Source organism: Pseudonaja textilis, chromosome 16 (assembly GCF_049901715.1).
Source record: "Pseudonaja textilis isolate UNSWEBS1 chromosome 16, rPseTex1.2, whole genome shotgun sequence".
NCBI lineage: Eukaryota > Metazoa > Chordata > Lepidosauria > Squamata > Elapidae > Pseudonaja > Pseudonaja textilis.
The window spans coordinates 4,433,372-4,461,000 of NC_142005.1; the positions used below are offsets into that span (position 1 = coordinate 4,433,372).

At 43.3% G+C, this 27,629-nt stretch overlaps 2 protein-coding genes across 2 annotated transcripts in view; both read left to right on the top strand.

Moving 5' to 3' along the window:
• Positions 1 to 229: 229 nt before the first annotated feature.
• CATSPER1 (cation channel sperm associated 1) lies at positions 230 to 12,725 on the top strand. The gene is made up of 11 exons (XM_026716351.2): positions 230 to 1,067; positions 3,115 to 3,228; positions 4,359 to 4,518; positions 5,157 to 5,248; positions 5,909 to 6,052; positions 7,681 to 7,744; positions 8,660 to 8,732; positions 9,545 to 9,602; positions 10,190 to 10,277; positions 10,705 to 10,819; positions 12,211 to 12,725. The coding sequence occupies exons 1-11, from the start codon at positions 746 to 748 to the stop codon at positions 12,238 to 12,240; spliced, it is 1,260 nt and encodes a 419-aa protein (XP_026572136.2). The 5' UTR covers positions 230 to 745; the 3' UTR covers positions 12,241 to 12,725.
• A 2,460-nt stretch (positions 12,726 to 15,185) lies between these two features.
• Positions 15,186 to 27,629, top strand: part of SF3B2 (splicing factor 3b subunit 2) — a 33,680-nt gene continuing 21,236 nt past the window's right edge. Inside the window, exons 1-6 of the mRNA XM_026716287.2 lie at positions 15,186 to 15,341; positions 18,188 to 18,234; positions 19,319 to 19,396; positions 21,849 to 22,091; positions 24,289 to 24,397; positions 26,771 to 26,856. Of these exons, the coding sequence (XP_026572072.1) occupies positions 15,221 to 15,341; positions 18,188 to 18,234; positions 19,319 to 19,396; positions 21,849 to 22,091; positions 24,289 to 24,397; positions 26,771 to 26,856 (684 nt within the window). The 5' untranslated portion in view covers positions 15,186 to 15,220. The remainder of the gene's footprint in view (positions 15,342 to 18,187; positions 18,235 to 19,318; positions 19,397 to 21,848; positions 22,092 to 24,288; positions 24,398 to 26,770; positions 26,857 to 27,629) is intronic.

The following is a 27,629-nucleotide window of genomic DNA, read 5'->3' on the forward strand; positions in this document are numbered from 1 at the left end:
TAGTCTCCAGACCTTCAATCATCCTAGTTGCTCTTCTCTGTACTTTTTCCAAAGTCTCAGCATCTTTTTTGTAATGGGCTGGCCAAAACTGGATGCAGTATTCCAGGTGTGGTCTCAATTAAGTCTTTATAAAGTAGTACTAATACTTCATGTGATTTTGATTCTCTCCTTCTGTTTATACAACCAAGGATTGCATTAGCTTTTTGGGCTGCTGCCGCACACTGCTTGTCATGCCCCTGTCGGAGTCTGAATCTGAGGAGGAAGATGAACAGCTGACAAGGAGTGGGAGCGTGGTTCCGTTGGCTGTGGAGGAAACTGGGGAAAGGCAAAGTCCGGCTGGGCAGAGCAGGGGAGAGGTAGAGCAAGGGAGAAGGAGTTCAGAGGAAGACCCAGGCCCACCACCCCCTCTTCATCCTAGGGCACGCAGGGAGGAACAGGGAAGAGAGCAACATGGGTTGCATGGCTTACGGGGGAGGAAAGGGCCCTGATTCCCTTCATTAACCACACCTGGGAAGAGAGTTTAAAAGAGAGGCAGGCTGAATGTGGCAACTGCTAGGAGCAAACTTGAGTTTATCTTGTGTTGACTTTGCTTATCTGTGTTCCTGGCATCCTCCCAACTGTGTTAAGCTATTGCCGTGCCTTCACACCTGGAATTCTTGCTCCTGCTCTGCCAAACTAATTACCTCATTTTGCCTTGCTTGGACTTATAATTACAATTGTCTCGAAGCGAGTCGGCTGCAGTGAGATGTCCCCGTGGCACGTTGGTGATGGCAAATTGGTTGCGGCGAGTTCTCCCGTTCCCTCTGACTCCCTCTCTTCTCCCTTAGACTTAGGAAAGTCTTCCCACCATCATCACCATCACCATCACCATCACCGCCGGCGGATGACGTTGAAAGAGATACTGAATCTCTCCTGGCAAAAGATCTACCCATGCCTTGTTTACCTGCGAAAAACCATCTTCAAATTGACCCAGTCCTTCTTGTTCGACTTCTTCATCTGTAGCGTGGTAGCCGTCAACACCATCTTGCTGGTGATACAGACGTTCGCTGTGGTTGAGATTCGGGGAGGTAAGTCCGTGTGTTTTCTTGAGATCTACAAGAGATCCCAAGAAGTTTTTGTTGATGCTTTCACCCAGCAGAGGAGAACACTGAACTGATCTCTACAGAGGTGGTATTCAGCAGGTTCTGACTGGTTCTGGAGAACCAGTAGCAGAAATTTTGAGTAGTTCGGATAACTGGCAAATAGCACCTCTGACTGGTCCCGCTCTCCATCTATTCTCTGCCCCCGAGTCCCAGCTGATTGGCTAGGTCTTCTTTGGTTGCCCTGTACAGGAGAACGGAGCTGGAAAGCAGGTTAGTGGGATGGAGAGGGAATGGGGATTTTACATTATCCTTCCCCTGCCCTACCCACCAAGCCACGCCTACAGAACTGGTAGTAAAAAGTTTTGAATCCCACCACCGGTATATAGGGCCCATCTTAAAGTAAAAAGAGAGACTGATCCAATCCTTACTGTGGCCATGTCGTAGATATGGGTGGATCCCATCATGGCACCCCCGACTGTTGGCATCCGCTTCTCTGGCAGAACCGCGAATAGTTGGGGCGTCTCGCTTCTGTGGGGGGCAGAGAACCGGCAGGTAAGAGCAAGCAGGAGGAAAAGAAAAAAATGCTCCGAGAATCCGAAGGAGGGGAAAAAAAAAAGAGAGAGAGAGAGAGAGATGCCTTGGGAAGAAGCCACTTATAATCGTTCAGAAAAAAAGATATAAATTGAAATGGGAATTAATTTGACAAGCTAACAGGTATGTGTGCGGGTTGCTTTCAGTGTCCCCCCCACCAAAAAAAAATTCTGGGGTTTTCAACAGTGGCGAATTTTTATAGCTCGGGTGTAGGATGAGGGCGAAGGTTTCTTCTCCGAGCTTGTGGGTTGGTTTCAGAGGTGGTATTCATCTGGTTCTGATCGGTTCTACAGAACCAGTAGCGGAAATTTTGAGTAGTTCGGAGAACCGGTAAATCCCGCCTCTGACTGGCCCCACCAATCCCATCTATTCTCTGCCTCTCATCGAGTTCCAGCTGATCGGCTGGATCTCCTTTGGTTGCCCTGCACAGGAGAACGGAGCTGGAAAGCAGGTTAGTGGGGTGGGGAGGGAATGGGGATTTTGCAATATCTTTCCCCTGCCACGCCCACTAAGCCACGCCACATTTATAATTACTGGCTGAATGTATAAAGGCAGACAGATTTAAACTCCACAAAGGCATCCATACAAATTCTCTTTATTGGTTCATCAGGCATCCTCAAATATAACTCACGGTTACACTGAGATTCCTCTCAACGTCCAATTCTCTGCATAGCTGACTTTATGGTGTAAAAGGATAGTGGTCTTTCATCCCATGGTAGTGGAGCAGAGCGGAGAGATGTCAGCACGATGCTGGAGTCTGAGCAAGGGTGAAGGAACCTCCCCCAACCCACCAAGGGTCTATTCAGTGACCACATGACATGGACTACATTTCCCAGGATGCCTTCCCTTAAAGGGATAGCTCCCAATTCCCAACTACCTATCCCCATTCCCTATTAACTATACACTGTCTGGACAGCTCACCGTGCTCACCAAGCCACGCCCACAGAACCGGTAGTAAGAAAATTTGAATTCCCACCACCGGATCTCTAGATGCTCTGAGAGGAACAAGGATGGCGACCTACCAGAAAATTTCAAGACTAGAAGTTAACAAATAGATACAGGGAGTTCTCTGAACTTATGACCACAATAGAGCCCACATTTCCTCTTGCTAAGTGAAGCAGTTGTTAAGTGAGTTTGACTTCCCCCTCGACTTTGCTTATTCAGAAAGCCGCAAAAGGGGATCCTGTGACCCCCCCCCCCCCAGGAAACTCCGACCATCATAAATATGAGTCAATTGCCAAGTGTCTGAATTTTGATCACGTGACCATGGGGGTTAGTGCAACGGTCGTACGTGTGAAAGACGGCCCCTTTTTCAGTGCCGTTCTCACCTTGAACAGACATGGAGCGAACCATCGTAAGTCAAGGGCCCCCTGTATTCCGTTAGTGTGAATTCTCTCGTCCCCTTGCTTATGATGGTCTTTCTTTCATCCTCTTTTTTTAGAATGGTTTTTTTCTGCCCTGGACCCGATTTTCCTCTGTGTCTACGTGGTGGAGGCCGTCCTCAAAATCATTGCGTTAGACTTTAACTATTTCCGTGACCCCTGGAATGACATTGGTGAGTCTTTTGCCCTGGGGACAAGAAATGGGAGAGGCCACCGGGAGAGGCTTGCAATGGGTACAACCTTGGAACAGGCAATGAGAGGAAACACGTATGGAATTCCATGCACCGGACTTTTAATGTTGAAACCAGGCGGTGATGACAGTGTGGTTTGTAGCCCCTTTGCTCTCTTTAAAATATTTTTTTGAAACCTCCAACCAAATTGCTGAGAGCCAGTTTGGTGTAATGGTTAAGGTACTAACCTAGAAACCAGGAAACTGTGAGTTCTAGTCCCACCTTAGGCATGAAAGGTAGCTGGGTGACTTTGGGCCAATCACCAGGAGACGGTGAGTTCTAGTCCCGCCTTAGCCATGAAAGGTAGCTGGGTGACTTTGGGCCAATCACCAGGAGACGGTGAGTTCTAGTCCCGCCTTAGCCATGAAAGGTAGCTGGGTGACTTTGGGCCAATCAGCAGGAGACGGTGAGTTCTAGTCCCGCCTTAGCCATGAAAGGTAGCTGGATGACTTTGGGCCAATCACCAGGAGACGGTGATTTCCAGTCCTGCCTTTAGTCAGGAAAGGTAGCTGGATGACTTTGTCCCAATCACCAGGAGACGGTGAGTTCTAGTCCCGCCTTAGCCATGAAAGGTAGCTGGATGACTTTGGGCCAATCACCAGGAGATGGTGAGTTCTAGTCCCGCCTTAAGCCATGAAAGGTAGCTGGATGACTTTGGGCCAATCACCAGGAGATGGTGAGTTCTAGTCCCGCCTTAGCCATGAAAGGTAGCTGGGTGACTTTGGGCCAATCACCAGGAGATGGTGAGTTCTAGTCCCGCCTTAAGTCATGAAAGGTAGCTGGGTGACTTTGGGCCAATCACTAGGAGACGGTGAGTTCTAGTCCCACCTTAGGCATGGAAACCGGCTGGGTGACTTTGGGCCAACCACCAGGAGATGGTGAGTTCTAGTCCCGCCTTAAGCCATGAAAGGTAGCTGGGTGACTTTGGGCCAATCACTAGGAGACGGTGAGTTCTAGTCCCGCCTTAGGCATGAAAGGTAGCTGGGTGACTTTGGGCCAATCACTAGGAGACGGTGGATTAATCTATCTCGTGCCTTTTCTTTTCTTTTTTCTCATTTCTCTTCCCCGATCAGATTTTTTCATCATGTTCATGACAGTCGTAGAATTCATCCTTGCACTGTACTTCACCGCCGGCCAGGGAAACCGAGGCAACACACTCACGCTCTTTCGGGTCCTCAAAATCGTCAAGGGGATTCGGGCCATCCGAGCCATCCGCTTTCTCCTCACCCTCCGGTCAGCGATGAAATCCACCCATTGATCAATAGTCGGATTGCAAATCATTGAAGGATGTATTTCCCCCATTCTCCCCATTTGGAGACAGTAGCCCAGTCCCCATGTAATAAACCAGTACAGGCCAATCAATGGGGACAGTAAATGGCAATGATGGAAAGGTTTTAGTTATGAGAGCCGGTTTGGAGTGTAGTGGCGGAGCCCCCAAGCTAGAAACTGGGAGATGGTGAATTCTAGTCCTGCTCAAGCATGAGTGGCAGCTGGGTGACTGGGCTGGGTGACTTTCAGTTGTTGTGAAAAATAGGAGGAGGAAGGAGTATTACTGGTATTAAATCATAAAGGCAAAATAGGAGGGAGGGAAGGAGGCATGGAGGGAAGGAGAGAGGAAGAAAGAGAGAGGAAGAAGGAGGGAGGGAGGAACATAGATGGAAGGAAGGAAGGAAAGGAAAGAAGAGAAGGAAGGAGAGAATGAGGGAGGAAGAGGGAAGGAACATAGGGAGGGAGGGAGGGAGGGAGGAAGGAAGGAAGGAAGGAAGGAAGGAAGGAAGGAAGGAAGGAAGGAAGGAAGGACTCTCCTAGAGGAAAGGACACCTTAATAATTCCTTTTTTCCTTCTTCTTCTCTTTGCTTGTTCTCTTCTAGGGTGACAGAGAATCTGCAAGAAATCACAGGCACTTTTATACTTTCCTTCCAGTCCATTGGAGCTATTATTCTTCTCATGTTCTCTTTCTTATGTATCCTCCCAGGAAAAAACAGGGGGGCGGGGGGGGGCAGTAGTAGCTGATGGTGATAACTATATGACCAATCAAAAGCACTTATTGGTTTATTTTCTCTGCTTATGCCTGTTTTTTTTTTTGTTCAAACTTGGCAACTTTCAGATGTGTGTGAACTTCAACTCCCAGAATTCTCCAGGCCGCCTGTTGGGGAGTTCTGGGAGTTGAAGTCCATACATTTAAAGTTGTCAAACCATTTCCCCTCCCCACCCCCAATGGGTTTAAACAACACAGCACTCCCAGCCTCACCAACACTGGCACGGCCAGCCATTTTATATAAACAGGAAGCAAACCCTACACTCACTTGCATGGATGGCGTTACCTAGCTGGGTCATGAAGCATTCTGACTCCTTTGTCTCCCATCCAGCTCCTAGAGGTTGGATTTTAGGAGCTGAGTCAATTTCTGACCCTGCCCTAGTCAGTTTCACGGAAAATCCCCACTTCCTTTTCCCTGCTGGAATCCACAGTCTCCGCTTCCTCTTAGATGGGTGTTCCCACATTTAAAAGAGGCTCAAGGCCGGCTTCGAAACTCAAGGCCTTTCTCCTCCCACCCTTCTAAGACCCCCAGAAGGGCTTTTTTCTCTTTTTCTTTCCTTGACTCCTGCGTCTTTCGACTTCCAGTCATGTCTTCTGTGGTGCTGTGTGACATGTTCCATGAAGTGGATCAGAAACATTTTGGGGACCTTTTCAAAACCATCTTCACCCTTTTTCAGCTTCTCACTTTGGATGACTGGTCGATTATTTATCTCAGGTGCTACGCTGCAGGTAGAGAGAAGTCAGGATCTGTTAAAATCCGGGGGTGGGAATCTCATCCATTAGTGAATTAAATCTCCTGCCAAAGAGCTGCTTTGCTTCCCCAAGTCTACTATCCTTGGCTCCGGCTTCTGGCTTTACAACAGTCCTCAACTTATGACCACCATGGAGCCCCAACTTTCCGTTGCTAAGCGAGACATTCGTTAAATGAGTTTTGCCCCATTTTGCGACCTTTCTTGGTTAAGTTGAACCCTTGCAGTTCTTAGTAGCAGTTGTTAAGCGAATCCGCATTGACTTTGCTTGTCAGAAGTTCGCAAATGAGGATCACATGACACACACCCCGGGACACGCCAACCGTCATAAATATGAGACAGTGGCCAAGCACTCTGAATTTTGATCATCATGTGACTCTGGGGATGCTGCAAGGGTCATAAAGTGTGAAAAATGGTCATATCATTTTTTCCAGTGCTGCCACTAAACGAACTGTTGTAAGTCAACAACTAGCTGTACTGTGTTTTTATTCCTTGCAAGTTGTCTGGAGGTGCTAGAGAACGAGTAGGCAGCCACATAAAATTCATTTCATGGATGGATGGATGGATGGATGGATGGATGGATAGATAGATAGATTTATGATAGATAGATGATAGATAGATGATTGATGATAGATAGATGATAGAGATATATGATAGATTATAGATAGATAGACAGAAAGAGATTATAGATAGAGATAATATAAATAGATGATAGACAGAATAAAGGATAAATGGATGGATGGTGATAGATATATATTTGATAGATGATAGACATGGATGGATGTAAAGATAGATATACGAGATAGATGATAGAGAGACATAGACAGACTGACAGACAGAGATTATAGAGATAATATAAATAGATGATAGACGATGGATGGATGGATGATGATAGATATATAAGTTAATAGACATGGATGGATGGATGGATGGATGGATGGGTGGGTGGGTGGATGTAGAGATAAATATATAAGACAGATGATAGACATTGACAGATGATAGAGATAATATAATTAGATGATAGACATAGATGATGGATGGGTGGATGATGATAGATATATAAGTTAATAGACATGGATGGATGTAGAGATAGATATATAAGACAGATGATAGACATAGATAGATAGACAGATGATAGAGATAATATAGATGAAAGACATAGATGATGGATGGATGGATGATGATAGATATATAAGATAACAGACTTGGATGGATGGATGTAGAGATAGATATATAAGATAGATGATAGACAGACAGACAGATAGATAGATAGATAGACAAGACAGATGATAGAGATAATATAAATAGATGACAGACATAGATGGGTAGATGGGTGGGTGGATGATGATAGACATATAAGATGATAGGCAGACATGGATGGATGGATGTAGAGATAGATTAGATGATAGACATAGATAGATGATGGATGTATGGTATAGATATATAAGATAGATGATAGACAGTCAGGGATGGATGGATGATAGATATAGATAGATATATAAGATAGATGAGAAAGAGACAGATGAGGGGGGCAGTAACTGGGCGTCCTGCAGATGACCTGTTATCTGGAATATCCCCTCTACACCATGTTCCCTTTCTTCCTTCTAGGTGCTTGGTACATTATTATTTTTCTCATCATCTATATCCTTGTGGAGTATTTTTTGCTTCTCAAGTAAGTATGGCCCAGGGAGGCCCATCCAAGTGTTCAGAGGGAATGCAGGTGGGCTGTTGAGGAATTAAAAAACAAACCAACAACCTGTGACCCGTCTTTGAAAGAGCTCCCAAATTCAGGTTATTTTCACCCAGCCGTAGCCTTGATTCTTTGTGGCTTGATCCGAATAGAAAAGCAGAAAAGGAGGACAAAGGTGCGAAAGGCTTATATAGCAGAAGGGTATCCGGGGAGGAGTTAGTGAAAAAGGATCTAAAACTACAGGTAGTCCTTGACTTACAACCGTTCGCTTAGTGGCCATTCCAAGTTACCACGGCACTGCAAAAAGTGACTTACGACTGTTTTTCACACTTAAAACCATTCCCATCGCCATGTGATCAAAATTAAGACGCTTGACAACTGGCTCATATTTATGACAGTGGCAGCGTGTCCCGGAGTCACGCAATCCCCTTTTGCGACCTTCTGACCAGCAAAGCCAGTGGAGGAGCCAGATTCACTTAACGACTGTGTTACTACATTAACCACCACAGTAATCTTTGTAGCATCCCCATGGTAAGGTGATCGAAATTCAGACAGTGGCCAACCGACTCAGATTTACGACCAGCTGCTGTGTCCTGGGGTGTGTGTCATGTAATCTCCTTTTGCCCCCTTGTGACAAGTCAATGGGGCAGCTGGGTTCATTTAACAACCGTGTGACTAATGTAACGACTGCAGTGATTCACTTAACAACCGTGGCAAGAAAGCAACAGAAATTGCGAGGGTAAGTCGAGGACTACCTGTATATAAAAGTAGCTTTTTTTCTTTTCTTTTTAGGAAACAGAAGTTTAATTCTATTTATTTATGTCTTTTAACATGGGGTCAATTTACTAGGTGCTTTAGGGGTCAGTATTATGGCACACCCACAAATCTCTCTTACAGCCTGGTGATTGCAGTCCTGGTGGACAACTTCCAGATGTCCCTCCTCAAACGTCAAGAGAAGAAGAGACTGAAGGTCTGGAATTTGGGGTGTGGGGGGGGGTATGGGGGGATTAGAATAATTGCCTATTTGGAAGAAGATGTTCTATATTTAAAACAATGAGATGTGTGGATCTATTGTGGATGACGGTACCTGTAGTCTAGTGGCCATGGTATTGAAGAATATTGAGCTGGTCTAATTCTAAAGCCATACAACATATCATGAATTTATTTTCTTTCAATGCTTTAGTATAGAATAATATATTAATGTAGTAGTAGAAAATCAGAAGTAAGCTTTTCCTTTTCTTTGATTGCTGCACTCTTTCCTTCCTTTCTTCCTTTCTCTTTTCTTTCTTTCCTTCCTTCACCTTTTTCTTTCCTCCTTTTTCTTTCTTTCATCTTTTTAAACCTTTCTTTCTTTCTTTTACCGTTTTCTTCCTTTCTCTTTCTTTACCTTTCTTTCTTTCTTTTTCTTTTTTCTTTCCTTCCTTTCTTCTTCTTTTACTTCTTTTTTTTCTTCCTTCCTTCCTTTCACATTTTTTTCTTCCTTACTCCTTCTTTCATCTTCGTTTTCTTTCGTCATTCTAAATATTAGTGCTGGTTAGTTTTTATTCTGTACTCAAAATTCTAATAAAGTTTATTAAACATTGAAGTTAATTAAGGCAGCCTAACTGCCATGCTAGCTGGGAAGATGGTGGAGATTATTTTTGATCAACCAGCTGGACTCATTTGGCTTGAGCTCAGCTCTAATCCAAGCTGCGAGGTTGTCTTTTCAGAGTAGACCAGAAGCAAGAATCTTCTTCGTCTTTTCCTGCCATTGCTGACTTAGTCTCTTCACTCTTGAATTAGCAAAAAACAATCCTGCTGAAGGACAGCACCATGGAAGATAATCCAGTCAAGCAAGCAGGTGATGGTCAGATTGGGGTGGGTGCGGTGGAGCGGGTTCAAACTTGAAGAAACAAAGAAGATTTGACAGGACTGAAGCCTGGCCCATTGCTGGTCCTACATGGGCAGGTGAAGGCCGGTTCCGTGCATCAGTGAAAATTCTGACTTGGGGAATTCTGGGAATTGAAGTCCACCCATCTTAAAGATGTCAGAGTTGAGAAACCCTGCCTTACAATACAGGTACTCCTTGACTTACGGCCATATAAGTGATTGCTTGAGCAGGGTCCACAGGATTGTCTGGGACACTACACATCCTGAAGGGGGCTTCGTGGTATCATCTATATTCAGTCACAGTTTTGTTCCATACAAAATAGCAACCCCTTTGTTAACTCTCAATTTTCCGCTATGTATTCAAAATGGACAGTGATTAATATATATGTTTGTGGCCATAGAGGTGTGTGTGTGTGTGTGTTGTGTTGTGTATACATCACACACACACGTGTATACAGCATGTGTATATGTGTGCTATGTATGTGTATGGATAGATATATACAGTATACGAAACTCCTTGCTAAACTGGGCCCCTTTTCTTATCTGTGTTTGATACAGAGAAGACCAAGTTGAAAGAACTGGAAGAAGAAAACCTATTTAGGAAGACGGTGATGGAAAAATATGGTAGTCTTGTGCTGTCTGACAAGTGAGAATTAAAACCAGATATCAGAATAGCAGAATAACAGAGATGCAAGGGACCTTGGAGGTCTTCTAGTCCAACCCCCTGCTCAAGCACGACACCCTGCACCATTCCAGACAAATGGCTATCCAAACTCTTCTTAAAAAGCCTCCAGTCCCACAACTTCTGGGGGCGACTCATTCCACTAATTAATTGTTCTCACTGTCGGGAAATTTCTTCTTAATCGTAGCTTGGGTCTCTTTTTGATACATTTCCATCTATTACTTCTTGTCTTACCTTCTGGTACTTTGGAGAAAAAAATTGACACCCCAGCCCCCCCTGCTTCTCTGTGAAAGCCCCTCACAGCAGGAGATCTAGTTCCCACAAGCTAATAAATAAACATCAACAAATAAGTAAACAAACGAACATGTTTTAAACTTTTTGCCTCTTTCAGAGAATGGCAGCTTCTATACAATTACTTCCAGATAATGACAGCTATTGAGAACAGTCAACAGCACTTCCAGTCACAAGCTTCTACCACTGACAAGATCTTGGACACATTTTTCGAGGTATCGATTAAAAAAATCAGCTGGATTCTCTCTGTCCCCCAAAAAGCTGCCATCCCCTAATCAAATTAATATCCTCTTTTTAAAAGATTTCTATCCTATTTTATCCTATCCTATCTATTCTTCATTTCATTCCATTCTATTCTGCATTCTATTCTAGTCTTTCGTTCTTAATTCTATTCTATTCTTTCATTCTTTATTCTATTCTATTCTCTATTTCATTCTGTTCTATTCTTTCATTCTTAATTCTGTTCTATTCTATTCTATTCTGCGTTCATTCCATTCCATTCTATTCCATGTTATTCTGCATTCTCTTCCATTCCATTCTATCGGAAGTTTATTTCTGTTTTGTTCTATCCTGGCCTGCCTTGGCCTATCCCATCCCATCCCATCCGAAGTCTATGATTGATGGATGATGCTATGGATGATGCTTATCCAGAATCCCTTCCCAATCTCTCCTTTCACTGTACTGTGGCTTAGAACGATTATATTCCTTACCCACTACTAGGGGACATTATATGACCAGTTTCATTCTTGTTGGAATTTGTCCAACATAAGTTGTCCTTGCGTTAGGTCTGGCCTATTGTCCTCTTCAACTCATTATGGGGATTTGTTTATTTTATTTATTTATTTATTTAGATTTGTCAATCTCTTACAAAATAATAGGTATAAGTATAAACATGAGTAAGAATACAGAAAATAGGTACGATTAAATGGGGACAATAGGACAGGGACGGGAGGCACGATGGTGCACTTATGCACGCCCCTTACAGACCTCTTAGGAATGGGGTGAGGTCAATAGTGCATAGTTTGAGGTTAAAGGAATGGAGGTTAGAGGGTGTAACAACAGAGTCAGTTAGTGCGTTCCAGGCATTGACCACTCTGTTGCTGAAGTTGTACTTCCTGCAATCAAGTTTGGAGCAGTTAACATTGAGTTTGTATCTATTGTATGCTCTTGTATTGTTGCGGTTGAAGCTGAAGTAGTCATTGACTGGTAGGACATTGAAGCGGATAATTTTGTGTACTACGCTTAAGTCCAACCGTAGGCGGTGTAGTTCAAGATTGTCCAAGCCCCAAATTTCAAGTCTGGTGATATCGGGTATTCTGTTGCGAGCAGAGGAGAGTAGTACTCTTCTCATGCAATACTTCTGGACTCGCTCAATTGTATTAATGTCTGATATACAGTGCAGATTCCAGGCAGATGAGCTGTATTCAAGTATTGATCTAGCAAAGGTTTTGTATGTCCTAGTTAGCAATTCAATATTTCCAGAGGAATTCAGAGTCTTTGAATGCATCCTTGAGTTTTTTTTTGTGGCTCCTCAGCGGCCAGTATTGAATATAACCACACTATGGAACACAGTGAGCAGACTAATTTCCTTATCTTCTTCTTTCAGACATCTGAAGAAGACTACTTTCCTAAATGAAACAGAGAAATCCACAATTCATCACTAGCAGGATTTTTTTTTAATGCTACCAGCAACTGCTGCAATTAAAAAGTTGGCATATCGGCTTATTTTGAAGACCTGATATTTTATGGTACAACACACTGTGTTAACGAAATCAGGTTGTGATTCTTAGTATATAGCAGTTTAAACCTAATTGCCTTGCCGGGTGTGGATAAGATAGCAGCTCCTGAGATTTGTTTCAAAGATTACAGCTTCTTTGGTTCAGAACGTCAGGCCACAAAGCTCTATTTTAATATTTTCTATATTGCTGCCAGTAAGCAATTATTCCACCTTCAGAGAAATATCTTTGCATCAATTTCAAACTGTAAAATTTAAAAACAATCTTAAAAGCAAAAGGTTTTAAATCAAGCAAGCTTGGACTGAATCTAAACTTTTTTGCATGCAAATTGTAGATGTGTAACTGATTTACGGAACCCCTTCAGAGGTGAAAATAATAAAAAGTGTTCATTACAAAGCCTTTTTCCTTCCCATTGGTCTTTATTGATAAGTTGAGGGAACCTAGAGAGTGATGTACAAGACATGAATTTTTAGTTTAGTTTAGTTTATTGTCATTGCCCCTCGTACAATGAAATTAAATGGGCCTACGTCCAAAATTAAACTAGATTTAACTATTTAAATATAATTGAAATTCAACCCTATGATTCCCAATAAAGTGAATAGATAAAGACTTGCCAAGATTTTAATAATTTCCCTTTCTAATCACATCAAAGATTGTTTGACACCACCAGGCTAAAAAACAGGAGAGGGTGAGCTCAAATCCTGCTTAGGCATGAAAGCTGGCTGGGTTTCTTTGGGCCAGTCCCCCTCTTTCAGCCTGACCCATAACGCAGTATTGTTGTTGTGGGAAAATAAGACGTAGGTTTATTTGGATATGTTCACTGCCTCCATTTATTTGTAAAAATAATTAACGTGAGATATAAACTTCGAAAAGGGCTTTTCCAAACCAGACCAGCTAGGGTGGATTAAAGAAGTAAGCCATTTTTCAGTCCTATACAGGGAATCCTTGACTTAATGACCAAAATTGAGCCCTATATTTCTTTTGCTAAGCGAGACATTTGTTAAGTGATCATTTTACTACCTTTTTTGCCACCATTGTTAAGTGAATCATGGTAGTTATTAAATTAATAACACAGCCATACAGGGAATCTGACTTTGCATGCCAGAAGGTCCCAAAAAGGGATCACATGACTTCAGGACACTGCAACAGTCATAACAGATAACAGATCATCAGAGTTGGAAGGGACCTTATAGGTCATCTAGTCCAATCCCCCCCCCCCCCATCCAAGCAGGAGACCCACACCATTTCTGACAAATGGCAGTCCAATCTCTTCTTGAAGGTCTCAAGTGATGGCACTCCGACAACTTCCAAGGGCAACTTCTGTTCCTTTGGTTGATTGTTCTCACTGTCAGAAAGTTTCGCTTTATTTCCAGGTTGAATCTCTCCTTGATCAGTTTCCATCCATTATTCCTTGTCTGGCCTTTGGGTGCTTTGGAGAATAGCTTGACCCCCTCCTCTCTGTGGCAGCCCCCCAAATATTGGAAAACTGCTATCCTGTCTCCCCTGGTCCTTCCCTTCTCTAGACTAGTCAAACCCAGTTCCTGTAACCGTTCTTCATATGCCTTAGTCTCCAGTCTCCTAATCATCCTGGTTGCTCTTCTCTGCTCTCTTTCTAGAGTCTCAACATCTTTTTTTATAGTGTGGTGACCAAATCTGGATGCAGGATTCCAGGTGTGGTCTTACTAAGCTTTATAGAGTGGTATCACTAGCTCACTTGATCTTGATTGTATCCCTCTGTTAATGCAATAAATATGAGTCAGTTGCCAAGCGTCCAAATTTTGACCACAGAGATGTTTGCAATGGTCGTAAGGGTTAAAGACCGTCATAAGTCACTTTTTTCAGTGCCGTGACTGAATGAACTGATGTAAGTCAAGGACCACCTGTATTTGTACAAACATAGCTAAGAAACACTGCTTTCTGCAAGCTTCTATCCTTTCAGAAGCAGGATGCAAACATCCGTAGCAATAGACATATATTTTATATTTTATTATAATTTTTTTAAAATGTTAAAGAAGCGCACTAAACAATCCAGCTGGATCACAGCCGTGCTAAGCGTAGGCAATTCAGTAACGTAGTTGACTCCCCAGCCTCAAAAAAGACCACAACCTGAAACTTATAGTAAAGAGAATATATACTTAATTATTCATGTACTAACTGTAGGTAGAATTGTATTTGCTCAAAGCTGGAGAAGTGAAGAGATTGCTACTGATGAAAAATGTAATTAGGAAAATATTAGAATGTGCAGAAATGAACAGATTAACATTGGCAATTAAAGAGAAGGAGCAATCTGAATATTATAAGATATGGGAACTATTTTATCTATGGTTAGAGAAAAACACAAAAGCTAGAAATATCTAATAGATTAGTGAAATAAGGAAAATATCTTAATAGAATTGAACATGGTAAGAAGAGAATTGTTATGACAGATATATATACTAATAATAAGTGAAGATCTAAACATGTTATTGTTATAGTGTGAGAGATATTATGTATATTGATAAGATAACAATGGAGAACTAATATCAATGTAATGAATGATAGTAATTTTGATTATTGCACAAGATATCTGTACCCAGACGGCATACCGTTAAATGGAAGATGAATTGTTTGTACTTATAAAGAAAAAGACCACAACTCCCTGAAGCCTATGCGCTCTCTATTGTTCTTGATCCCGCCCCCGATTCTAGTCAAGGTCCTGGATTGGTCAATATTGTTCCAATGGCTCTTGAGCGCCCCTTACCTCCTAAAAAAAAAATCGAAGTGGCGCCGTCATTGGCTGAAGGGTCGCTCTGCGGCACTGATTGGACGCGTAAGGCGCTCCGCCGCGCCTACGGTGGCCGCGCGGGGTATTCCGCAAGCGGATTCGAACGAGGAGAGAAGATGGCGTCCGAGGGACGCTCGGAGATTCCCAAGGCGGGGGAGCTGCCGTTGCCAGGATACGGAGCCTGGTCGCCCAAAGAGCTACAGGCCAAGCTGGCCGAGATCGGGGCCCCGACTCAGGGTGAGGAGGGCCACGGCGGTCTGGGATACCGCATTTGGAAGGGCCGGGGCCTGCCCCAGCTGGCCAGAGAGTCTGAGGTTGGGCCGCTCGTGGTTCAATATGTCGTGTGAACAAGGCCATCACGGGAAGCCAAACACGTGTTGGGCAGCCGAGTTAGGCTGGTTTCCAGGAAGGCGCCTCGTGGGAAAAGCCAACCTTCCCCCTCAAACGGTTCAGCGAAGACTTTAGTTGGGGGGGCTTCGAGGCCATCTAGTCCACCCCCCACCCCTTTATTCAGTGCAAGAACTTCAGACCCGAAACATTGGCCGTCTTTTTAACTTTGGCCACAGAATCCGCCAGAGGGTTTAAGACTGGATTTAGTCACCTTTTCTTTTTTAATCCAGCTATGCCTGGATCCTTCCGAAAGGATCAGGTAGACATGTTGGCAGATGCGCTTGTTGTAGGATCGTATTAAATGAGCCAGTTGGGAAGAGTCTGGATGTTGTTCGTGTGACCGTGGGGAATGCTGTGACGGTCGTTAAGTGTGAAAAACCCCCGATCATCCAGTGACACAAAAAAGGCACTTTTTTCCAGTGCCTTTGTAACTCTGATTGGTCACTAAGTGAACTGTTGTCCCTCACTGGAGGTTTTTAAGAAGAGTCTGGGAAGTCACTTGTCTGAGATAGTATAGGTTTTCCTGCTTGAGCAGGGGGCTGGACTAGAAGACCTCCAAGGTCCCTTTCTTCTATTCAACTCTGCTCTAATTTCTATTATATTATATTCTATTCATTTCTATTCTGTTTTGTATTCTATTTTCTACTAGCTCAGTACCCTTGCTTTGCTACGAAACTATGTGGTTGAGCTTAGTTTTTGGGGAGGAAAATAAGGGGGCGGGGGGAATTCTGCCTATGCCTACCAGCATCCACTGGCAAGCATCCTGTCAGTGTGTGAGAGAGTTGAGGGCTGTTTGGAAACTGAAAGAGTATTTGCTGTGTGAGCAAGAAGGAGAGAAGCAAGGAGCCTGGGCCTGGCTTAGCTCAACTGTTCTGTCCTAAAGCTGCTTGGTGCTCTGAAACTGAAACTGAACCTCCTCTCCTCTGCTTGTGTTTTGCATTTGGAAGAGATTTCTTTTCAGGTGGGGAGGGGGAGTAGAACGCCTTAGCATCAGAGCGTGTTAATAATAATAATAACATAGGAAATACTAATGCTCTGATGGTCATTTGGAAAAATCCTTTCTTAGTGAGCACCTAGAAGCTAAGAGGAAAATACGTGCCAAATTTTAAGTTTGTAGGCTTTACGGTTCTGGAGATTTTGTGATGATGTGTGAGTAGTATTTTGCTTTTATACATATAGATGTGGGTATATGCATAATTTTCCATTTATTTTTGTTTTTGCCATGTTTATGTAGTGTATATTGGAGGTGGTGACCCTTCGAGAGCTGTATGCAACAAAATTTCATTGTAATGTATGCCGATTAATGTACATCTAAAGTGACCATAAAGTGTAAGCTTGGAGTAGTTGCTGAGCACACAAAGTGCAATCACATGACCATGGTGGGCTCCGCCCATTGGAATTTGGAAACTGGGTCATAAGTACAGATAGTCCTCCAACTTACGAACACCACAGGGCCCAAAATTTATGTTGCTAAGTGAGATAGTTTTGCCCCCTTACAATCTTTCTCACCACGATTGTAAAGTGAATCATCACAATTGCTTTTTTTAAAGTATGTTTTTATTAAGTTTCTATTTTTCATCGTAAAACATAATAGTTTCAACAACATTCTTGACATCTATACAAGTTCTTATCTTTAATATCCTAACACATTGTATTTATATTTAATATTAATTAATAACTTTAACTATAATCATTATTCCTATATTCTTACATAATTTACAAATTTACATTTTACTTTCCAAAGGCTTCTTACAGTAAGATTTCTTGCCTTATTTTTTAGTTCTGTTTGCTAACCAATCATACCATTTATTCCAGATTAGGAAGTATTCAGAGTCATCTCTTTCTTTCAATTTCAGCGTTAACATATTCATTTCCGCACTTTCTGTTACTTTTTGTAATATCAGTTCTTCCTTAGGAATATTGGTAGTTTTCCATACCTGTGCGAAGGCTATTCTGGCGGTTGTTGTGATATGTAGCAATAAATATTTTATTTCTTTGGGGATTTTATCTTTAATAATTCCTAGAAGGAAGGTTTCCGGTCTGAGCTCAATCTGGTAACCAGTAATCTCTTGTAGCCAGCTTTTAATTTGAATCCAGAATGTCCTAGTCTTGGGGCATAGCCACCACATATGATAAAATGTACGGTCAACCTTCTTACATTTCCAGCATTTTGGACTTGCATCACAATTGTTAATATGGTAACATGGTTGTTAAGTGAATTTGGCTTCCCCATTGACTTTGCTTGTCAGAAGGTCACAAAAGGGGATCACACGACCTCAGTTTGCTGCAGCTGTCATAAATCTGAGTCAGATGCCAAGTGTCTGAATTTTGATCATGTGACCATGGGGATGCTACAACGGTCGTAAGTGAAAAACAGTCATAAATCGCTTTTTTCAGTGCCATTATAACTTCAAACTAAACAAACTGTTGTAAGTTGAGGACTACCTGTACCCTTTGGGGGGGGTCATTATATCGGGCTACCGTAGTGACCCAATTAGCCTATCCTGCTAAGCTCTGATGATATCTTTGGTTTTTGCTGCCACACATTCTCTTCCTGGAGAACTTCAGAATTTTTTTTCTTCTGTATGGAGAATGTTTGGAGAAGATCAATGGCGAATGATTGGCAAAGTTTAATCTCCCTTCTTGTTTCACAGCACCATCTCTGAATTATTTTATTTTTGTTCCTTTTCCAGGTAGCCGTGAAGAGCTGCTGGAAAGGCTGCAAACATATACTCTTCAGGTGAAACCTTATTTCTTGGATCAGAAAAAAGCAACAACAGGTTTTTGTATTTTTTACTGTAACTGGCTGGCAGGTCACAGAAAGGAAGGCCCAAACACCGGGGAATCTGAGTATACACAACTAGATTCTATAAACCTGGATTACTTTAGTGTAATCCACTCAGAAAGAAACAGGAATTTCGGGTGCTAAGAACATAACATTTTGGTAAAGGAGAATCTAGAAAAGGTGTATGTTATGTTAGATGGTTGTTAAAAACCCTCTGAGCAACTAAGAACAAATCCACGCAGGTTTGTAACCTTCATTTGAAATTTGATTTTTGCATGCTGAAAATTTGAAAGAGAGAGAGAGAGAGAGACTTTTGGCTTCATGCAAAGAAAACAGCAGAAGTCTTTCTTTCTCTCCCCCAAACTGCCAGAAAGGAGTCTTTGTGAGACTTCTCGTGCCAGCGTAGCCTCTTGGAGCAGGATGCCTTGCAGGGTCCCAAAGACTCATTTCTGGCGGAGTTTGCAGGAGAGAAAGAAAGACTTCTGCTGCTTTCCTTGCGTGCAACCAAAAGCAGAAGAAAGAAGCTGCTTGGTGGCCAGGCCAGGCACATGGGGTGAATGGGGCAAGTCTCCCCCCTCCGCCCTTTCCCCTCCTCCCCTCACTACCTCGTGTTTGCAATGCAAGCGATGCAAGCCTTGTGTTCCTGCAAGCCATATGGGCAGCGCAGCCTTGTGTTCTCGCACAGCCTGGATTAATTGATTTGGGGGTGAAATTTCTCTGCGGACCACCAACATTTTTTCGGGGACCACCAGTGGTCCCCAGCCCACTGGTTGGTGACCACTGCTCTAAGCCATCTTAAAACCTAGATCAGGCTTTCTCAACCTTGACTTCTTGAAGATATGTGGACTTCAACCCCCAGAATTCCAGCGTTGCTGGCTGGGGAATTTGGAAGTTGAAGTCCGCACATTTTCAAGATTGAGAAACACTGTTCTAAACCATCACTTCTGCCGGAGAGATATATTTTAGATTTCAAGTTGAAAAGGGCAAATAGTTGATTTATTCCTCCCAATTTATTTTTCTTTCATTTTTTTTTAAACAGACAGGGATTCTGCTTACCAGGCCTGTTCTGAGAGGAGACGATGGAGACAACTCAGGCCCACCTCCCTTGCCAGGACCGGTTAGTACAGAGCATCCTCAACTTACAGTGGTTCATTTAGTGACCGTTCAAAGCTACAACGGCACTGAAAAAAGTGGCTTACGACCATTTTTCACAATTACGACCTTTGCGGCATCCCTATGGTCACGTGATCAAAATTCAGAGGCTTGGCAACTGGTTCATACTTAAATCCCAAGGTCATGTGATCCCCTTTTGCAACCTTCTGACAAACAAAATCAGTAGGAAAACCTACTGATTCACTTAACAACTGGATTACTGATTTATTAACTGCAGTGATTAACAACGGTGGCAAGAGAGGTTGTAAAATTGGACAAAACTTGCTTAAATGTTTCACTTAGCAGCAGTAATGTTGGGCTCTATTGTGGTGGTAAGTCCACAACACCTGTATTGGGCCAGAATTTCTGTTGCTAAGCAAGGCCATGGTTAAGTGAGTTGTGCTAAATTTTAGTACCTTTGTGATGACCTGGAGTGTAACACAAACGTAACAAAATCCAAAACGTAAATAAATGTCCTTTAATGCCTCCAACTTGGCCCCACTGTTCAATAATTCTCAGTTGGAGATAAAACGTACTCAAAAATAGTCTTCAAAAGAAAGCAATACAGTCCGAACTTAATGAACAGATAGAGGTGAAATAAAAACCCAAAACAAACTACAATGAGGGAAATTCCACAACGGACCAGGATAAGTAATTACCAACTTCAAGCAGATTACAAGGCACAGTCTGTTCGAAGGACGCCAACCAAAATAACACACACTTTGCTTCTGGCAATGCTGTGTTGTAATCGTCTCTCTTATATACTAGTCTCCCCAGCTGCAACCAATGAGGGGGATCGTGGCCACTTCCCCTCTCATAAGCCAAATTGCTTCCTTCTCCATTCCTCCTTGTGTGTCCTAGGATGCAGAGGGGATGGGCCTCTGACTGCCCAGCCGGTCTCTGCCCTTCCCCAGCCTCCTCCACAACCTCCGGAGCCACACCTCCACTCCCTGTCAGCTGTTCCTCCTCTCCCTCAGAGTCCAACAAGGGCATGACAACCTTTTTGCCATGTTATTAAACAAATCACCGCAGTTGTTATAAATGAATCATGTAGTCATTAAACAAATCACAATCATGTAATCATGTGGGTGCTGCAGTCTTTGTAACTGCAAAGATCAATTATAAATTCCTTTTTTTAGTACCATTCTGACTTTGAAAGGTAATTAATGAGTGGTTGTAATGGCCACTTTTAAGACTCGTGGAGGTTCAATTCCCAGAATTCCACAGCCAGCATGGATTCTGGGAATCGAAGTTCCACAAGTCTTTAAAAGTTGCCAAGTTTGGACACCCCCTAATCAAGCCCCCAAATATAATTGGTTGACTTGGGCATACAAGCAGAGTATCAGGGTTCCAAGTAACATATCCATAGCAAACAAAACTCTGAGGCAGGTAGATTCCTCAAAGAAGTTTATTGGATATGTCATATTGGCAGAGGCTGGTGGGAAACAGACTCTGAATTTTCCCACGGTTTTCACCTAATTAAAAGTGAAAGCTTTTCACTTTCTCAGAATAATCAGTCACATGGTCCAATCAGGATACTCTCCAGTTGCTAGGTGACTCCAGTGCCCTTCCGAGCACCTGCAAGAATGTCCTTGGTTTCCAAGAGAAAGTATTTTGTTTTGACTACAACACCCCAACTCTATTCCCCCCTCTCTGTCCCTCTTCTCCAGTGTGTCAGTGCTGAAGTCTCAAAATGGGCTCAGTCAGGCCAGCTTCAGGGTTGACAGAGGCTTCTGAAGCCTGCAAACCCAGGAGACGACTTCTTCTTCTTCTTCTTCTTCTTCTTCTTCTTCTTCTTCTTCTTCTTCTTCTTCTTCTTCTTCTTCTTCTTCTTCTTCTTCTTCTTCTTCTTCTTCTTGATAATGACAATAACAATAATATATACAATAAATCCATTTCAACCGTGTGTTAATTAGGTACATATTTTGTGTGCTTACAGTTTATGATTAATACTTTCCTTATCAATAAAACAATATAATCCCATTTTCAAATAAGCAATATCCAACATATCTATTTTTAACTATCTTCTCTTATTGCTTTATATATTCATCTAATCCATTTTTAATTTGTTTTGTTTTCTAACCATTGGTAAAATAAATCCCATACCATGTAATATTCAGATTCTTCTTTTCCTTTACTTTCCAATGTTAATCTATTCATTTCTGCACATTCAAATATTTTCTCAATTACTTTTCCCTCCTATCGGCATCTTATCACTTTTCCAGTTCTAAGCAAACACAATTCTAGCTGCTGTTAATACATGTACGATTAAATATGCTTTCTTCTTTATTGTAACCTTCAGGTACCCTTCCTAATAAAAAAATATTTCGGGTTTCCAATCTATATGGTGTTTAATAATTTTTTCCAACCACGAAGGAGATGCTTCTTGTGAATAACGGCTTTCTCTCCCGATTCAGGTCCAAGGCATTCCTTTGCCCCCACCTCCAATGGGCATGCCCCCGATGCAGCCTCCCCCTCCCCCTCCTCCTGGCATGGGCCTCAACTTCCCCATGGGCGTGGGACCTCCTCCACCGCCCCCCACTCTGGGCCCGCCTCTCCGCATGCAGATGGATCCTTCCTCATTGCCCGAGGAAGAGCGACTGAAGCTGGCTCAGCAACAGGCCGCCATGTTGATCCAACAGGAGGAGAGAGGCAAGCAGGTAACAACACACCTTGCTTTGGAGATGCACAGGTATGTGGGGGAGGGGGCGTGTGTATGTGGGTAGCAGCCCACCAGCAGCCTTCCTTAATTTGGCATCTTTGCATTGTCTTCCACTCTGCCTCTTACAATCTCTCAGGCCCCAAACCCCAAAAATGACACACAGTGATTTTTCCAAGCTGAGTTTACTATGGTTTCCACACCTGTAGAGAGCATCTTGCCTTTGCATGTATGTGAATTAATAGGGAGAAGCGGTTCATAATTACAATCATTCAACATAGAGGGAAAACGGAATATTATTTGGTCTGGGACACACGGTATAAATGGTTAGAAGATAGAAGTAAAGATTAAATATAAAGGTAATGTAAGCAGTATATTAAACTTAATGGCAACGTATATAGTTAAAGGAAGAAAAAGAAACATAATTGATATGTATATATGAGTATTATTGATGCTGGAAGGCGGCAAAGACTGTAAAAATGTTAAAAATATTTAAAATATTAAAAAATAAACATAGGATACAACAAGTGATAAATCATAGATACCAATAGGAGAAAGGAGTAGGAAAGATGAGAAGATAAGGAAGATGAGAAGGATAATGAGCCACGTTGGCACAGTGGTTAGAGTGCAGTACTGCAGGCTACTTCTGCTGGCTGCCAGCTGCCTGCAATTTGGCAGTTCGAATCCCATAAGGCTCAAGGTTGACTCAGCCTTCCATCTTTCCGAGGCCAGTAAAATGAGGATCCAGATTGTTGGGGGCAAGAGGCTGATCCTATAAACCACTTAGGCCTGTAAAATCACTGTGAAGCAATATATAAATCTTAAGTGCTGTTGCTATTCTCTCAAGCACAAAAAAATTCAATGTACTCAACTAATGGATAACTTATTTGGGCTCTAGATAAGAGACAACGGAATTCAAGAGAGGTTGGACGTGGTCCGTTTGTGGCTACGTAGGGATGCTAGGCCGATTCCTCTTTCGACTCCGCCACCCACCCAGGTTTTGACACTCCTCTTACAATCTGGAGTGTACCCCTTCCCACCTGGGAGCCCAGCCTACTACATTCTATCCCATAATCCCCAGCTTGTCTCAGTGTTGATGTCCTGGAGGAGCAGGAAGAAGACGGGGAAGTCCTTTGCTCCTTGGTGCTTTCTGAGCTTGGTTGGTTTTTGTTTTTTGGTGGGTTTTTTTTGGCAGACCTAGTTTGGTAACGAAATGTCCGCAAAGAAAACCACCAAGCTCAGAGAATGCCAAGTGGGAAATCCATACAGGTAGTCCTTGACTTACAACAGTTCCTTCAGTGACCATCCGAAGTTCCAACGGCACTGGAAAAAAAAGGACTTAAAGCCGTTTTTCACACTTACCACCATTGCAGCATCCCCAGGGACACCTGATTTACATTCAGATGCTCGACCATGGGCTAATGTTTATGATGGACACAGCATCCCGGGATGACATAATCATGTTTTGAGACCTGACAAGCCAAGTCCACGGGGAAGTCCGATTAACAACGCACTGTTGTTAATAACCAATACTGCTGTCAGGACTCCCAACAAATCCACCTTCATTCAAATCATAAGTCTCTAGCCGCATCTCTCAAGAGAAAATAAAATTGATTTATTAGAAGTGGCCGTGTTGATGTTAGCTGGATGCAGCCGATCCTAAAATACATCGTTTCCCCCTTGACCCTGGTCTTCCCCACCACTCCCTGGATGTATATTCGCCAATGGGACACATCCCTAGCCAAGAGTCATCAATCACGCTCTCCAGTAATATTCTTGCGCTCCAACAACTTTGGGCTGCCAGGGTGATTATCTAGGCACTTAAGGGATGCACTGTTCCCCCCCATCTCTTTTTCTGGCAGCTAAAAAGACTAAAGGAGTATCTTTTTAGCTGACAACTGCGGTGTTTCGCTTCACAAAGATGGCAAGAGAAGCCGTAAAACGGGGCAAAAGCTCCTGTCACCAATTTCTCACTCGACAACACAAATTCCGGGCTCGACTGCGGTCGCACGTCGAGGGCTGCCTGTAACGTTATTTAGAGAAAGGAGCGCTGCGCAGTGGTGAAACAGCCTCCGTTTGCTTCCCCATCGTTCGCAGGTGGAGGGCCAAAAGTTTGATAGTAAAGTTTGTAGCGTTGGGTCTGTGTTGACTCTCTTCTCCCTCCCTCCCCTGCCCCCCACTTGCCTCCCCCACCACAGGCAGCGGTATTAATGGAGCAGGTGCGCCATCAAGAGATGTCAAAGCTAGCCCCTTCAGTACCTCGGACAGTTCCAGATCTGCTATCAAGACCTCAAAGCCACCCCAGAAGTAAGTGCTTTTGGGCCAGGACAGGAGGTTGGGTTTTTTTTTTGCATTTTTGCAGTTTCTGGTGTATATTTTTATTTATTTAAACCCATGTTTATTATTGTTACAAACAACTTTAGACAGCACACACACGATCCTCCTTCTGTTTTTCCTAGAGCAAAAAACTACTCAATGCAACCAGCCCCCTTCCTCCAGTGTGTAGGGCTACAATCCCCATTGTCCCCAACTAGCAGGATCATCGCACGCCTCCGGAAAGCATGAAAAGGGTTCCTAAACAACTACACATTTCCTTCAATTTGGGGTGGCCAAGATTTTGGGGGACTTCCACACCCATTTGTTCAATGTTCACCCATCATCCTGTCCCCTTTTGGGCTAAGCAAGGTTAATCAAAGCACAGGGGGGGAAAAAGAAAAGAAAGTGCTATTTAAATCAAGGAAATTAAAGGTCGAAGATCAAAGGAGTAAAAAGCTTTCACTCCGTCTACATTACAACCAATTTATTATATCTTCCTACGATTTCATTTTGTTTGTTTGTTTCCTGCCTTTATTGTTTTTATCAATAACTCAAGGCAAACATATCTAAAACTCCTTTCTCCTCCTATTTTCCCTACAACAACAGTCCTCTCAGGTTGGTTGTGCTGAGAGAGAGTCTAACCCAAAGTCACCCAGCCGGCTTTTGTGCCTAAGGAAGAAGTGGAACTCCCCACCTCCTGGGGAACAATTAACCAGCATAGTTGACTTGAGGAATCCTGGGAGTTGAAGTCCACACGTCTTAAAATTGCCACGTTTGGAGAGCCCTGTCTTAAAGCAGATAATAGATAATCAGAGTTGGAAGGGACCTTGTAGGTCATCTAGTCCAACCCCCGCCCAAGCAGGAGACCCTACACCATTTCTGACAGATGGCAGTTCAATCTCTTCTTGAAAATCTCAAGTGATTAAGCTCCTACAACTTCCGAGGGCAACTTCTGTTCCATGGGTTGATTGTTCTCATGTCAGAAAGTTTCTCCTTATTTCCAGGTTAAATCTTTCCTTGTTCAGTTTCCATCCATTATTTCTTGTCTGGCCTACAGATGCTTTAGAAAAAAGATAGACCCCTTCCTCCTCTCTGTGGCAGCCCCCCAAATATTGGAAGACTGCTCTCCTGTCTCCCCTGGTCCTTCTCTTCCCTAGACTAGCCAAGCCCAGTTCCTATAACCATTCTTCATATGCCTTAGTCTCCAATCCCCTCATCATCCTGGTTGCTCTTCTCTGCAATTTTTCTAGAGCCTCAACATCTTTTTTATAGTGTGGTGACCAAAACTGGATGCAGGACTCTAGTTGTGGCCTTACTAAGGCTTTATAGAGTGGTTTTAGTACCTCACTTGATCTCGATTGTATCCCTCTGTTAATGCAACTTAGGATTTGCATTGGCATTTTGGGCTGCATTCAGTATTTAAAATGAGAGAAGTGGATTTGGTAAAATCATGGACTTGCAAGGGTATTTGAGAGAAAAAAAATCCCCCACTCCTTTGTGGCTGAACAGGAGTTGTTGTTTTTTTTAAAAAAAGCACAGCTTCCGTCAGCAAAAAAATCGATTGCATAACTGCTGCTTCTTAAGATAAAAGCAGCTGTTTCGAGGGATTTGCCAGCATTGCAAAGCAAAGCATTTGGAGGAAATAAACTCTTTTCTTCCTGTCTCCTGGGTTTTGAAATAAAGCACAAGAATTTTATAAAGGCTTAGGGCACAGTTGCACATTTCCAAAACTTTATATGCCAGGAAAATCTGGGTTTGACCTCCAGAATTAAAATCCTGCTCAGCAGCTTGGTTGGTTTCGGCCTTGCTTGACTGTTTCAGCCTTATATTTTAAGACTTCTAGTACTCCCATAATATGGGTGTAAAAAAACATGTGGAAATGTGGGGTCCTTGGATCTCTCTGGGTTGTTTTCTTGCCGACATTTCATGACCCAACTAGGTGACATCAGTGCTGGAAGGGGTTTGTGGAAAGGAGGAAGCTGACTCTGGAGTCCTTGATAGTTTTCTTGCAGACGTTTCATGACCCAACTAAGTAACGTCATCAGTTCTGGAAGGGGTTTGTGGAAAGGAGGAGGAGGGCTGTGGGGTTCTTGGTGCTGTCTGAGCTTGCAGACGTTTTGTGACCCAACTAGGTAACATCAGTGCTGGAAGCGAGTGTGGTTTTCACTATTTATATGCAAGTGACTTGCCCTGTCAATGTTGGTATTTTCCTTCATGGCTCCTTGATCAGGCTGTTGCTTACAGTCGAGACCAAACTCCCATTTCCTTCCAGCACGGATGGTGTTCCCTGCTTTGTCTTTTAAGCAAGGAAATGGCAAAGTGGTATTGCTTTAGCTCATTTGAGTCTCGGTTTCTCTATTCTAGTAAACCCATCTTCCAGCTCCCCCATGGGAATAGCGAGTTCAAGACCCCGTGGCCCCCCACCGCCTCCTGGAGAAGACAGTCGGGAGGTAAGTCCATTTATGGCCAGAGGTGGCCAACGGAGGGGAACTTAGGTTGTTGTTCCATCCACCCATCCAGCCAGCCAGCCAGCTCTCCATCCATCCACCCATCCAACTATCCATCCATGCATTTATCCAACTATGCACCAACTCACCCACCCACTCATGCATCTATCCAGCTATCCATCCATGCATCCACCCACCCATCCATCTAGCTTTCCATCCATGCATCTACCCACCCACCCACCCATCCTTCCATCCATGCATCCACTCACCTACTTACGCATCTACCCAGCCAGCTATCCACCCACCCATCCATGCATCCATCCAGCTGTCCATCCCTCCATCCATCCATCCATCCACCCAGCCAGCTGTCCATCCATGCATTTATCCAGCTATCCATCCATCCATACACCCACCCACCCACCCATTCATCTATCCATGCATCCATACACCTACTCATGTATCTTTCCAGCCAGCTATCCATCCACCCACCCATCCAGCCATGCATTCATCCAGCTATCCATGCATCCACCCACCCACCCATCCATTCATCCATCCAGCCAGCTCTCCATCCATGGATCTATCCATTCATGCATCCACCCATCCATGCATTCATCCAGCTCTCCATCCACGCATCCATCCATCCATTTATTCAATTTGTAGGAAGAGAAATTGAGCTATGTGTAGGTAAGGGAGGGGGAAAAAAACCAGCCAGGTACCTCAGCTCTTAAATCGGGATGAGATTCAATTACTTGGAAATTGCCTAAGAATTTTGTCTC